The following is a 14,483-nucleotide window of genomic DNA, read 5'->3' on the forward strand; positions in this document are numbered from 1 at the left end:
GGGGGTTCAGGGTTAGGCAGGGTGACAGCAGTACTTCTTCATCCCAGCCCTTTGTTGGTGGACACAAAAAACTTCCTTCCAGGCCACCTGGATATATTATGGTTGGAAATACCTGGAGATGCTTTTCTTGCATTTTTCCACCATCTAAGTTCCCAGAAAGATTTTGTGGAGACTCACAGAGACTGCCTGGGGAAATAACGAATATGTTTTCCATACTCTAATTCTTCCCATATTCCAGTTGTGTCCCTCACCCCAATCCTTTTCTGCATCTTATGCATCCTTTAGAAGTTTCATTTCTTCGTGCCCTTTCAAGGCTCTGGGATCTCAGAAGCAGTGCACGTCCCAAGCCAGGCGCCCAGCTCCTTGGCACACCGCATGGGGCCATGGTAAGGAAGAGGGGCCACTCGTGTCCTCCCAGCCCAGCACATCTGGGAGGTAAATGAGGCATATTGGGAGGTGAGCTGGTGCTCGCAGCCCTCGGGGAGCCACTGAGTACGTGGCTGCCTTGCTTGGTTGGTGTACTAAATGGTAGATCCCTCTGGGCTTGTAGGAATTTATGCCCCACGGACCACATTTTACATTTTAATTAGCCCTCGAGCTTGTCTAATATCCCAGCTTTTTCAGGCTTAGTTTACTGTCTACACGGGAGCTGTGTCCTTGGGATCCAGGCTGATTGGCAATGGTGGCTTCAGCCCTGCCCGAGGAATCTGCTGCCCTGTAGAATCTCTGGCCTCCTGTGGGCTCTGTGAAGTCTTGTGTGGCCTGGGTCTCAGTGCGTTTCTCTTCTTGTTCAGAGAGCAGCCATCTCTTACTGGGAGCCTGAAAGCAGGTCTTTGGATTTCCCCTGATTGGGCAGTGCCAGGGAAGTTAGGGTCCTACGGGGCGTGGTGATGGCGACTGTTTGCAAAATAGCAGAATCCTTCGTACAAAAGTTTGTGCGCAAATGCAGTCAGCTGAATGGGACCAAAGCCTATGAGCTGTGTCCAGTTTTGTCTCCTTGTGATCTGAGCTGGTGGCTGGCAGTGACCTAGAGATTACCTGGTTGAGAGAAGGGGGCCCTTGCTCCAACCTACCCACTGACAGCCCTGGAGATTCTGGGAGAGGCTGGGAGGAGGCTGCTGGCTGTCCCTCTAGGTCTGTAAGAAGACCCAGTTCAGCCCTTTAGTCCCTGCGTTTTCTGCTGACCAGAGAACGGGATTATTTATCTAGGATGGAGGAAACCGATTTCCACACCGGATGCGTCAGCCCTCAGCCAGGGAGGATGCTGAGGTTAGCATAACAGTGCTGCTGCTGCTGCTGATAGAATGATAATAGTTGGTACTTACTGAATGGTAGTTACTGCAGGCTCAGTTCTAGGTGATTTCTTACCTAGGTGATGGTCTTTCAGTCCTCGTGGCACCCTGCAGGGTAATGAGTGTTTTATTGCAGATGAGGAAACTGAAGCTCAGAAAGCTGCGTGTGGTTGCAGCGCTGTAACTGGCAAAGGTGGGGTCCGACTGCCCCCAGCAACCTCTCCCGCCTCCTCTCTTCCCGCTTTCCCCCTGCCCTGTGCCACTTGGCAGCCACCCCGGCCTCCTGGCTTTCTTGGCAACGCCAGGAACACTCTTGAGAGAGTCCGTTCTTATTTCCCAAGTCTGGGATGCTCCTGCCCCATCTGCCTTCCAGGCTTGGGGTTTCCGAGTGTCATTCAGATCTCTGCCCAGAAGGAGACCTTTGATGACCCCACTGCCAGCTGTCACTTGCTAACCACCTTCCCTGCTCCTCAGTAGTATTTAACACTGTTCAACTTTATAGTATTAATTTGTTTGCTCATTCATCCTCTGGTTTGCTGCATTAGATTATCAGACCTATGGGGACAGGACTTCGTCTCTTAGTTGAACACCTAGACCACTACTTGGGGAGGTAGTAGGTGCTCAGTTCTTTTATTTTTAAAATGAGTTAAATAAGCTGGGTTGGAAACAAATCAGAATAGCCTCTTGTTAGACTAATAGAGGCCAAAAAGCCACTTTCAGTGATTGCTGTCCTCATTTTAAGTAACAGTGTCCAGAGGAGTGCGGCTTCCGGGACAGGCCCTGTAGAAATGGCTTGTTCTCAGCGGTTGCTGGGATGCAGCACCATGGCAGTCACTGGGCATTCTGGGAGGGACAGGGTCAGCCCAGGGAGGTGCTGCAGTCCAAGGAAGGGCCAGCGATCATAGATCTTTCCAGAACTCCATGCTTGGAACTGTCTTCAGAGGCATAAGTAGAATCAGCTCCCTCTTCTTAACTTTATTTTGTGGTGGTTCTTCATTTCTGATCAGGAAGTAGTATTTCTTAGCTTGCGGGTCCATCTGACTCATCGGATTGGGCTCCAGATGACCTTTGCCTGTTTCTGAAATCCAGATCCACCCTTGGAGGATAAAGAATGTGTTGGAGCTTCTGAAGGTTGTTCTAGAAGGCAGTGTAGATGCACCAGTGGATAGAGTTCATGACATTGTTTTGAAGGAGGACAGTGTGTTTTACACACACGCGTACATGCAGTCAGCCAGACGGCAAATGTCAACAGGCACTCAGGGTTACTCCAGAGCAACAGGCCTGCGGGTTCTGACTCCAGCAAGCCAGTCTGAGAAACCGAGAGCTTGGAGGAACCTACAGGAGCCTTTATCGTACATCAAAGTCCTGATCTGAAAGCCTGAGCAAATACTTTCTAATGGGTGTCATTGTTTTTTTATTATGTTTGCCTCAAGGACAGGTGGTCCATTGGCATCAATAATAATGCCGATTCAAAGGCTGTTAATATTCTGCTGGTTGTGCTAGGCTGCTTAGTTTCCTCTTCTCCCAGCGATAAGTCAGCCGGGTGGCACCTGCGGTACGTCCCCAGCCAAGGGCCAGGGGCTGAGAAACAGACCAGGACCTTGCTCATCCCCTCAGTTTGTCGGTATTCGTTGAGGGCTAGGCATTGGGAATATCAGGAGGTCCCTAACGCAGTCCAGCCTTCTGGGGGCCAAGCCCATGTCGTGGGGGTGGTGGAGGTTGGGTTTGTGAGACTGCCGCAAGACTGCAGACAGCAAGGTGGTGAGTTCCAGGGGGTTACCAGGAGACGTCCGGCAGGCAGCGTGATAAACAACTCTGGGCCCTGGGAAGGGGTCAGTGAGGCACTCCCATAGTGGTTGCAGCCTTGTGTGTGGCTGAGATCACCCAGGATAAGAAGGGAGAGGAGAAGGGAGTAAGGGGGAGCCCCAAGAAACCTGTGAATTTCACGGGTCCCAGACATCGCTGAATAAAAATGTTATGTAATACCAGTGTTGCAAAGCGAAATGCATGGAATTACTTCACTGTCGACAGAAACTAACAAATTAGTCAAAACATAATTCCCTGTCCTCAAGGAGCTCACAGCCTGGTAGTGGAAACCAAAGCAATTAATGAATCGTTCAAAACAGCGTTTTATCAAATGCTAAATTGTGTGGAATAAGCTCCGTCATACTTTAAGCATTAGGGAACATGGTAGCTGAATATAAGCTGGGAAGGCATTATGGGGTAAATAAGACCTGAGGCCCCTCAAAGAGGGGGGCTGCCGAGAGAGCGCGGCTCTGCCACCCATCAGCTGCCTGACTCCGGGTCACTACTGAGTGTCTCTGGGCCTCCGTGTGCACATTTGTCAGCAAAAGGTCTTGGTCAACACGATCTATGGTGGCTTCCAGCTGGGTTGCTATTCTCTGGTTCTGTGTCTTGGAGGAGTTGAGATGGAATGAGGGTGGGGTAGAAGAAAGGCATCAGAACATCGGCAACAACATCAAGGGGCAGAAATGGGCAGCGTCTCTGAGTGATAGGAGAGGATGTGGCCCTGGGTTGAGCCCTGGCCATCTCTTGCCTGATCTGCTGTCATTACTCTTTGACCAAACAGCAAGCCAGGGCATGAGTCCAGGTATGAGGTAATGCCAGCCCTAGTGCATGGCCGTGGAAAGCAAGAGAGAGGCCAGATAGGAGGAACATTGTTCTGGAAGAAATGGCAAATTGTGGTGACAAATTGGGCATGAGGGGCATACTGTTTGTGGATAATAGAGGCCAGGCCAGCATGATTGGGTGTTGAGGTGTAGGCTGGACCAGATAACAAAGAGTGTTTTTCAAAAAGATGCTGTGTTGAGTTATTAGTTACATGTCATAAAATTCACTCATTTTAAGTGTACAATTCCATGATTTTCAGTAAGTTTACAGAGTTGTGTAATCATCACCACAATCCCACTTTAGAACATTTCCATCACCCACAGAAAGATTCTTCATGCCCACTTGCAGTCATGCAACTCCTTTCCCATCCACGGTCTCAGGGAAATACTGATACTTTTCTGTCTATAGATTTGCCTTTTCTGGACATTTCATGTAAATGGAACCATGCCATATGTGGTCTTTTGTCTCTGGCTTCTTTCACTGGGCATCATGTTTTAGAGGTTGTTGCATGTACCAGTGCTTCCTTCTTTTGTAATTTCCAAATAGTACTCCATCGTATGGCTACATTACATCATATTTCATATTTCCAGTGGCTACGCACATTGCTCATGTGTTCATTAGTTGATGGACATGAGCACAGGGTCTTAGGTGTCATATTAGACTCCTGTTGAGAGCCCCAAGGAGTGAGGACCACAGTCAAATTGGCATCAAACTCAGGGTTGACCCTAGAAGTGGAATTTCTGGGTCAAAAGATGTTTACAGTTCTAATTTTGATGAATTAAAACCAAAATTTCCAGAGATTGTACAGATTTGCCCTTCGTCCAGCTACTTATTAGAATGAGTATCTCTGACACCTTCTCCAACGTGGTGTGTTATCAACCCTTTGTCGGACCAAAAAGGAAAAAAAAATATCACAGCATGGCTAATTATCATTTTGGTTATAGTGAGTGAGGTTTAACATCTTTTCATATGTTTATGAGCTGTATCTGTTTCTTTTAGTAAACACTGTTAATATTCTTAACACTTTTTTTATTGATGTATAGATTTTCTTTATCTATTAGAGGAAATTAACACTGTGATAAGTTGCAAATAGTTTTTTTGCAGCGTGTTTTCTTTTACTTTTGATTTTACTATGGCTATTTCTGTCATGCCAATTAAAAACAAAATTGTATGGAGCTGAATTGATCAATCTGTTCATTTATGGCTTCTGAGTTTCATGTCATAATTACTATACATACATTGTCTCCATGGTTTCTTTTAGTATTTTTATGGTTTCATTTTTAATGTTTAAATCTTTGATTCACTGAGAATTTTTTCTGGAGTAAGGTAAGAAGTATGGATGCAAAATGATGGGTTTTCCAGATAGCTACCTACCTATTACAACAATTTTAAAAAATGATTCACCTGTTCCCCACTGGTATGAGTTGAGGCCAACCTTTCAGATGTTGAGCGAAACTATTAATTTGACATCTAAAAAATTCCACCGGTCACGCTGCCACCGATAGGCTTGGGAGTGGCCTTTTCTCTACATTCTTATGGAGACGATATTTTATCTTTTTAATTTTTTGCCAATCTGATAAGCAGACTGAGGTGTTTTGTTGTTTTAATGGGAGGAGATAATTATAGACAGGAACACAGGAGGCAGTATGTCAAATGCCTAAAAGTGGAGGCTGAGACGCTGCCACTGAACGGAGACCTTCCGTAGGAAATGAGCTGTGGACCAGGCAGTGAGAACACCTCACAGAGGCTAGAGCCAGCACAGGTCTTGGGTAAAAGGAATTGGGTCTGAATATCAGTGGGGTCATACATCCAGTACTGGCGAAACCCCCCCTCCCACCCCGCTTTGTAAGGATCTGGGAAGTGGTGTGCCTGGGGACACTGGGTACCTCAAAGCCTGCTAGGGGAGGCAAGCCTGATGCATGAAAGAGTGTTAAGGGGACACCCGACCCCTTGGACCGGGTTAAAGCGGCCTCTCTCGGTCCTTCCTGTCTCACACCCCGCCCCTCAGCCCCCCTCGCCAGCCTGGATGAACGCCTAGAGCTTCTGCTGCACCAAGATGTAGTTTTAGTTTCCACTGGGCTGATCCACCCCACCATCAACTCTCACCTGGACCAGGACAATGACGTACATGTTTTGCTCATGCACTCATCCAACCCAATCTCTACTTTACATCAGAGAAATCTTTTAAAAACTGAGCTCTGATCACCTGTGTTTTCCTCCTTGAAACTCATCAATACCTTCTAGTTACCCTCAAGATGAAATTCAGAGTGCTTCACGAGACTCACCCTCTCCCCAGTCTTCTTTCTGCCACCTCCAGCTTTTTATCACACTTCATTCCTCAATGATGCAAGGTCACTTTTCCCCACCACAGGGCCTTTGCACTTGCTGCTGTTCCTGGGCCTCAATGCTCTGTCCCTTCTCTGCCCCTCTCTGCCCCCAGCAGATGCACACTTTTCCTGGCTAACTTCTATCCATCCATCCCTCTGAGCTTGGAAGGTCTTCTCTGGTAGGCCTCTGTAGATCAAGTACACCCCCCTCACTTGGCATCCTGAAATTTTCCCTCACAGCAGTTAGCACAATTGTAATAATTTAGTTATTTTAATAACCATTTGTCTAATTTCTGTTTCTCTCACTAGATTATAAGCTTCATATGTCTGCATCCCCAGTGGCTAATGGAGTGCCTGGCATAAAGTTGGCATTCAATAAATATTTTTTTCATTGATGAATGAGTGAGGTAGAACTATAAAGCAATGACACTGATTCCAAGTATCATAAACAAATAATACTGTCTGTCCTCCCTGCTGGGAATGCTATTCCACCCTCATCTCGATTTACCCAAATCTTCTCTTTCAAGGCCCCCAGTCCTAATTGCCACTTACTCGGAGAGCATTTGTGCCCCCTCCAGTCCACTCTGATTGCTATGTTTTCAACCCCTGTATCACCCGCAGGCAGGAGAAGAATGAAAAAAGGAAGGAAAAAGACTCCATCATGGCCTTTTCCCGAACAACGAGGAGTTATTTTCCTTTCTCTCAATTTCTCTCTACTCTTTCCTTTGACTATACAGATGTATTCCCCCTAATTTGCTTTGATCGCGCCCTTAGGAGTTGTCATGGAATCAATTAGATCCGCAGATTTCTATGACTCCAGGTCACCCAGTATGATTCCTCATTTTACAGATGAGAAAACTGAGGCCCAGAGAGGTTAATGTTTGAAAGAGTTACCTCTCTTCGGGCTTATAATACCAATTAGTGTCATTTTCTAAGATAAATGTTCTCAATATCCCAGCTCCACATGAGTGTAAATCCTCATTCTGTCTATTTAAAGACGTGCTGGTGGTGATAGTCTCAGTGCCAAGGTGAGACCTCAAGCGTGGGGTCTCTTCCACACAGCAGAGCTCATTAGTCTTGGGTGGGTCAAGGTCCCCACCCTAATTGGGGCCTCAGGCTTCACCTGTGCATTGACAAAGGAGCCCTACGTTCGTGCTGAGACCTCATACAGCCCAATGAAATGATAGATCGTGAGACCTGCTGTGTTTAAACAATTGCAGAACAGCACAAAAATCCTGTCCTTCCCTCAAAAGTCATGTAGGGTCAACTGGGGAAATGTAATTTTAAAACAGCCGTGGAAAGAGAGAGAGGCCTGAAAATTTGAACTAAAACAACTGTCAGTGATTTCTCCCTAATGTATGTGCTTTCTGGTTCCAAAAGACTGGGCAAGCAGAGCATAACTTTAACAAACACATTTAAATAGAACATAACACAATCTAAAGAAGGAATAAAAAGTGGTTCCTCAACATCTAGAGATTCAATAAGAAATTAAGCAAAGTCTAGGTGAGGTTGGCTGCATGCAAGGGTCCTGGGAAGAGCCCACCAAGGAATCCAGGCTGGGGAGGGAACTGGGCGCCCTGAGCGTGCTGGGAGGGGCCTGGGGAGAAGGAGTGGCCGTGGGGGTCACTGTATAGGTCCGGGTGGGAGGGGCCAGCTCTCCATGTGCCTGTCTTTCCTCTGCACCATGCTTGGTGTTGGGAAGCCCTGGTACAAGTTTGAAGGACAACCTTGCCTGTGCTGTGCCCTCTTGCTCCTACAGAGAATTCTTTGCAAGAAGAAATTCTAGTATATTTCCCATATACACTTGATTAGCTTTTAGCTCTTTTAATGAAGAATTCTAATTTATATATTTCAACTCCACACTGTGACTGATAAGTAATTAACACAATATTTAAAGAAATGGTGCTGTTTCATTCCTTTTGCCACCACTGCTAAATGGTCAAGGATCTTAATCTATTTTCTCTTTTCACTTTAGGAAGTTGAATTTCTTCTGCCCCTTATTTACTTCTTTAGCCAACACATTGGAACCTCCTGGGAACACCTCCAGTTCTTGACCTCAGGGTCCTGAGAGCTCCCTAGTATGGGCAGCTGCTTCCTCTCCCAGCACAAGGAAGAAAGAATGACCCAACAACTCTCCTTTGGTCCCTGCCCCAGAGTGGCTCATTAAGGAAGCTGTGTCTTTACGGACCCCCTCTTCTTATTACCTGTCACTGAAATGTTACTAGGTGAATTTCTTTGGCCATTCGAAGCACTTGTTTCTGTCTCCTCTCTTCCCCATCTCCTTTATGGCCATGTGACCACAGGTGAATTGCATGATGTCTTTTCACCTATAAATTGGGGATGATAACCTAGTTGTATGGGGAACTGTTGGGACTATTGAGACACATTGCTTAATAAATGCACTGTTTCTCCTCTCCTTCCAGTCTACAGGACTGCTAAGAATGAGAACCCTCTTTTCCAACATGAATCACAATTGTCTCTCCCTTTTTAAGAAGCTTTCCTTACTCCCTAAGTAACACCCTCCAACATTCTCTTCCATCACATCTTTGCTTGAAGTGTGCACACAATGAAGCTTAGTTTGCTTCGTTAAGGATTTCTACTGACTCTACTCTTTTTTTAAAAGATTTATTTATTATTTATTCATTTATTTTTGACTGAGTTCGGTCTTCGTTGCTGCGTGTGGGCCTTCTCTAGTTGCAGCGAGCAGGGGCTACTCTTCGTTGCAGTGCGTGGGCTTCTCATTGCAGTGGAGCATGGGCTCTAGGCATGTGGGCTTCAGTAGTTGTGGCACACGGGCTCAATAGTTGTGGCTTGCAGGCTCTAGAGCACAGGCTCAGTGGTTGTGGCACACGGGCTTAGTTGCTGCTCGGCACGTGGGATCTTCTCAGACTAGGAATTGAACCTGTGTCCCCTGCATTGGTAGGTGGATTCTTAACCACTGTGCCACAAGGGAAGTCCCAGCAATTCTACTCTTACCAGCTTCACAGTCTAACTCTTTCAAAGAGATTGATGTTATAAAACAAAAGTCTGTGTGAACCTAAGTTAGTTGAACAGTTCTGAAAGTCTTTATATTTATATGCATTTCAGAGATTTAAAAGAGTTTCACCACACTAAAAAAATTAGGTTCAGAAATGAGAATTTCCCAGGTGGGGGTGTCATGTGGTCAGAGCCCTAATATGCAGAATGACTGTCGAGAGCAGAGGCAGCGGCTTTGAAGATGAAAGTCCCTGCCATTGCACGGAGCTAAGAGTGCACCTGGTCCCTTGAATAAAATAAATCACTGTCACAGCATGGGAGTTGTGGGTTAGATGAAGGGAGGCTTTCTAGGATGAAGTCTATTATACTTTGGGATGGGCTCCAGAGAAGTCTTCCAAAGTCTGCTTATAAGGAGACCTTTAAAAGCAAGCTTGGGTTAGATGTGTTCATTTCTCAAGTCAAGCAGCCAGACTGGTGAGCTCTTAAGGCCCCCTCTAGTGCCAGGCTTCTCCTCTGCTCTGCCTCTCCTTGTCTTCTTACTCTGTATTTTGTGTTTTTCATGTGTGTGCCTGGCCTACTTGGTACAGTGGGAAGAAGTCAGTGGCTACGATGAAAACCTGAACACCATCCGCACCTACCAGGTGTGCAATGTCTTCGAGCCCAACCAGAACAACTGGCTGCTCACCACCTTCATCAACCGGCGGGGGGCCCATCGCATCTACACAGAGATGCGCTTCACTGTGAGGGACTGCAGCAGCCTCCCCAATGTCCCAGGCTCCTGCAAGGAGACCTTCAACTTGTACTACTATGAGACTGACTCTGTCATTGCCACCAAGAAGTCGGCCTTCTGGTCCGAGGCCCCCTACCTCAAAGTGGACACCATTGCTGCAGACGAGAGCTTCTCCCAGGTGGACTTCGGGGGAAGGTTGATGAAGGTCAACACAGAAGTCAGGAGCTTTGGGCCTCTTACTCGGAACGGTTTTTACCTCGCTTTCCAGGACTATGGAGCCTGTATGTCTCTCCTTTCTGTCCGTGTCTTCTTCAAAAAGTGTCCCAGCATTGTGCAAAATTTTGCAGTGTTCCCAGAGACCATGACTGGGGCAGAGAGCACGTCTCTGGTGATTGCTCGGGGCACGTGCATCCCCAATGCGGAGGAAGTGGACGTGCCCATCAAGCTCTACTGCAACGGGGACGGGGAGTGGATGGTGCCCATCGGGCGCTGCACCTGTAAGCCTGGCTATGAGCCCGAGAACAGCGTGGCCTGCAAGGGTAAGCCCTGGGGCTCTTGAGGCCTCTACTTCCTGCCCACCTGGGGTCCCCAAAGGTCCCCACCTCCAGCTCTGGATCATGTAGGAACAGAAGAGCCTAATGGCTTTTTCTATGGCTCTGGGGAACCTCCATCTCCAGTGCTAAGCCTGATGATCTTCCAGTTGTGTTCAACCAGAATATCTGTATTTACAACGGGGGAGGAAGATGGGGAGAATTGCAAATGGTGGATCATAACTTAATAACCACTCAGGTATATTTAGTTTTGGGGACGCTGACACTCATATTCTCTCTTTCTCTTTCTAACACAGACACAGACACACACAGACACACACACACACACACACACCCCTGCATCCTATCCAGCCCTGTGCTCTAAGGCATGCATTATTGGGGTTGTCATGGACAAGTCACTCAAGGGTAACTGAGAAATGACTGAATTTGGAAAATATTTTAGTTCATTTTAGTCCAGCTCCCACAGCACTCAGATTGGTACTGAACCCATGTAGCTCATTAACTCAAAGCCCCCTGGCTTGGCTGTCTCCCTCCAGGGGCTCAGTGCCAGGTCCTGGGCCAGGGATGGAGCCTCGCGTTAGTAGGTCCTGGAAGGAGGTGAAGCTGTTGGAATGGGGGTGGGACGGTACTGTGTGCTCTATTACCTTTACTTCGGGGTGGTACGGAGTGATGGAGACTTTGCTGTTGCAGGTGTCAGGGTACCCTGTGCTCACACTGGCCCTCCTCAGTCCAGGAGAGCATGTGTCCAGTACATGGCAATAAACATGCTAAACTGGCTCAAGACTCGGTCTTCTCTGGGAGTTAATAGAAGGATCTAGAGGGTCCATGGCTTGTCTGTGGCCTGAATACCTGGATGCTGAACAGGGGAAATTCAAAGCTGGGGAAGAGAATATTGTTTTCCTTTATCTTTTGCTTGTGGCCTTCAAAGTTTCAGATTCTTTCAAGAGCAAGGTTTCCCACATGGACCTCAGAAATGACCACCTTGACCCTAACTCCTTGCTCAGGATGCCCCCAGTCTTTTTAGGACAAGTTGGAGTGGGAGGTGGGGGCAGGGGGTTGCGGTGGTTGCTCCTTTTTCTCCATCATGAGCTTCATGCCAGCTGTCCCCTGTCGTCATCCCCACCCTGCCCGAGCATCAAAACATCCCTTGCGTGCCTCCTTCTCCACTTCCCTTGCTCACCAAACACCTGCAGGGAAAGCACCAGGCATAGGATTGCTAGTGCCCCCCTGCTCTGCGATCCTTTGGACTCAGCTCATTGCCTGGGCTGGGGGACTCACACAGCCTTTCTGAAGCCTGCTGAGAGTGGAGAGCTGTGCCTTTGTGTCTTTATCGGATTTCTTGGTTATGGTACCCGTGATGGATGGTGTGGAAACTGGGGGGAGAGAGTGCCAGATCAAGTGATGAATCAACACAGACAGGTTTAAAGCCAGCCCGCCTGGTCCCACAGTGCTCTTCTTTGTCCCACTGGTTGGGGGTGGGAGGGTGGTGCCTTCTCGGGCATGTGTCAGGGTCTGAGTGGGGACCCAGGCCCCAGGCTGAGTTCTTAAAGGCGCAGGTGCGGCAGCTGCCAGGCATGCTCACAATAACACGGGTGAGTTCTCCAGGCTTCAGAGGGCTGCCATGCCACACTTACTGGCTGGGGCCCTCTCGTTTTTCTCATTATTTCCTGAGCAGAACGGCAGGAACCAGAGCAAGCATTGATTGGTTCTGATTTAATTGGGACTCTGGGAACAGGCTTTCATTTCTCTGGGCTAATTGGAACTTTTCTCTTTTGGGGGGGTCTGCTGTCCCTCCTGCTCGTCAGTCACCTCCTGTGGTTGTCCTGGGAGGGCCTCTGGGGACAAATATGCAAATCCAAGTGGTGACTTTCCCCCTCCCTACCCAGCCCCAGCCTCCTCTTGACTTTTGGTGGATGTTCCTAATCTAGAGCTGTTATGAACCTGACTTGACTTCACAAACGGCTTGTTACAAACTCATTGGAGGCTGGAGGAGATGGGGAGCCCAGGGAACCATCACTTTGCCATTTCAGAGGCACAGGAAGCCATGTTTTGGTGGTATTTCTAAGAGCAGAGAGTGGCGACCCAGGCAGCATCATGGGTCCTTCAGCTCAGAAAGGCAGATAAGCACCTTTTCTTCTGTCTCAAGAACTTTAAGCTGAATCCTCCAAATTCTTCGTCCTTGCTCTGATTACCCAGGCTGGATGGCTGAGCCCCACCTCCCTCCCCAGGGCTCACAGCAGTGGGCTGCGGGAGAGGTGAAGGGGCCTTGGGCATAGATGGTGATCTTGGAGGATTCCGCACCTTTTGGATGGGGATGGGCAGTGCATTGGGAGGTGTCTGTAATGGGTCCCTGGGGTGTATCTTCAAGGCAAAGTGCTTAGTTCATTTTGGATACTCATACCGAGGTGTCAGGTAGGCACCGTGGCCCTTCACAGCAGTTCTGGGATGGCCTGCCTAGTACAGGCAATTCTCCTGAGGCAAGGACCATAGAGATTAGTGGATGCAATAGAGACCTGTGGGTGAGAAAGAGCGAGTCTCCATCAGCTGTCCTGGTAGGACTGGAGAAGGAAGACAAGCTGCTCTCTTCCAACGCAACCCTCAGAATTGATGCCTTGGAGCCCGACTGGGGGAAACCTGGATGGTTCTGTGATTCACACAAGTTTCTTTTCTGGATATTTGAATCTGAGCCTTTCCATGTGTCAGATGTACAGAGTGGCAGAAAGAATATCCTTTCTGTTGTTTTTCTGGCAGGACAGGCTTTCATCATGGGCAACAATATTATTTTGACTTTTTGCTTTGCATCTGCGAAACCCTCTCCTGTCAAAGACATGGTGACCAGTTGCTTGGATTTGTAGAGGCACCTGGAGACCAATTAGGCAGCTTAGCCAGCAAAGAACGGTCCTGGCCTAGAGCTGTTCCTGCTGTGAGGAGGGAGGGTGCTGCGAGGAGAGGGTGGCAAGCAGAGAAGCTGTGGGGGTGCTTGCATTTCAGGATGTACAGCAGTCGGCTCACACACTTTCCAGAGGGCTCCGTGGCCCAAGGCCTGTTCCAGACTCATCCTTCTTGCACACATAGGTTGGATTGATCAGGCAGAATCACAGCAGCCTGTTGAACCCACCAGTGACTTTGACCCCATGGTGCATTCATCTCTATGAAATCATTAATTACAAAGAAAATGGCCCATCTGCCCCGACGTCAAATTTTATGCTCATAGTTTAGCGGATTAATGAGAAATCATGGCTCTGTCTTTACCCACCCACATGCCTTCCCTGCTCAGGCTGACGCTCTGTGTCAGTCCCTGCAGCCTGACTGTCCCTGGGCCAGGGAGGCCAAGAGCTGGAGGTCAGCAAGCTCCCTCCATGCTGTGGAGCTGAAAATGTTGCATCAGCTGAAGTTGGTCTCGGGGGGTCAGTTAAGATCGTTCCAACTCTGGATGTTGGCAGGGGCTTCTCAGCTCCTAAATAAGAACAGAGCTGTTTTCAGTTCTGTCCCTCATTTTGTGTCTTTTCTGCTTCCTAATATCCATCAAAGCCCTGCCCTGGGTCCTGAAACCTCATGGGCACTGCCTGCCCAGCCCTCCCCCACTGTCCGTGGCCACACTTCCTTGCCCCTCCCCCAGGTCCCTTCTTCCCTCCTCCCCTCCCTCCAAATAGGGACTGTTTTCCTTGGTAATTTTCCACCTACATGTAAATTCCTTCATGCCTGGAAACCCAAGGGACATTTTGAACCTTTCAATAGTTTTGGCACCTTTGTCAACTTGAGCAGCCAATTTATACACCTGGGGGAGTAGAGGCAAAAAACCTGCAGGATTCAAAGGGGGAGAAAAATGTGTCTAATTTAACTCCTCTTGGAAAAAAGACATTTCTGGGGCCTGTTTCCACCTCCCTTAGGGGTGCTGGTCCCAGCTCTGGGTCTCTCCCTGCACCCTCACCCTGGGTGTTGAAAGAGAAACTGGGGGCCTGACGGGACGTGTATG

General features: G+C 48.2%; 1 protein-coding gene across 1 annotated transcript in view; it reads left to right on the forward strand.

Annotated features, from left to right (window-relative positions):
- Window positions 1-14,483, forward strand: part of EPHB1 (EPH receptor B1) — a 429,883-nt gene that overhangs the window by 142,956 nt on the left and 272,444 nt on the right. The window contains exon 3 of the mRNA XM_057738466.1: window positions 9,814-10,495. Coding sequence (XP_057594449.1) covers window positions 9,814-10,495 — 682 coding nt within the window. The remainder of the gene's footprint in view (window positions 1-9,813; window positions 10,496-14,483) is intronic.

Source organism: Hippopotamus amphibius, chromosome 6 (genome assembly GCF_030028045.1).
Source record: "Hippopotamus amphibius kiboko isolate mHipAmp2 chromosome 6, mHipAmp2.hap2, whole genome shotgun sequence".
NCBI classification, from domain to species: Eukaryota; Metazoa; Chordata; class Mammalia; order Artiodactyla; family Hippopotamidae; genus Hippopotamus; species Hippopotamus amphibius.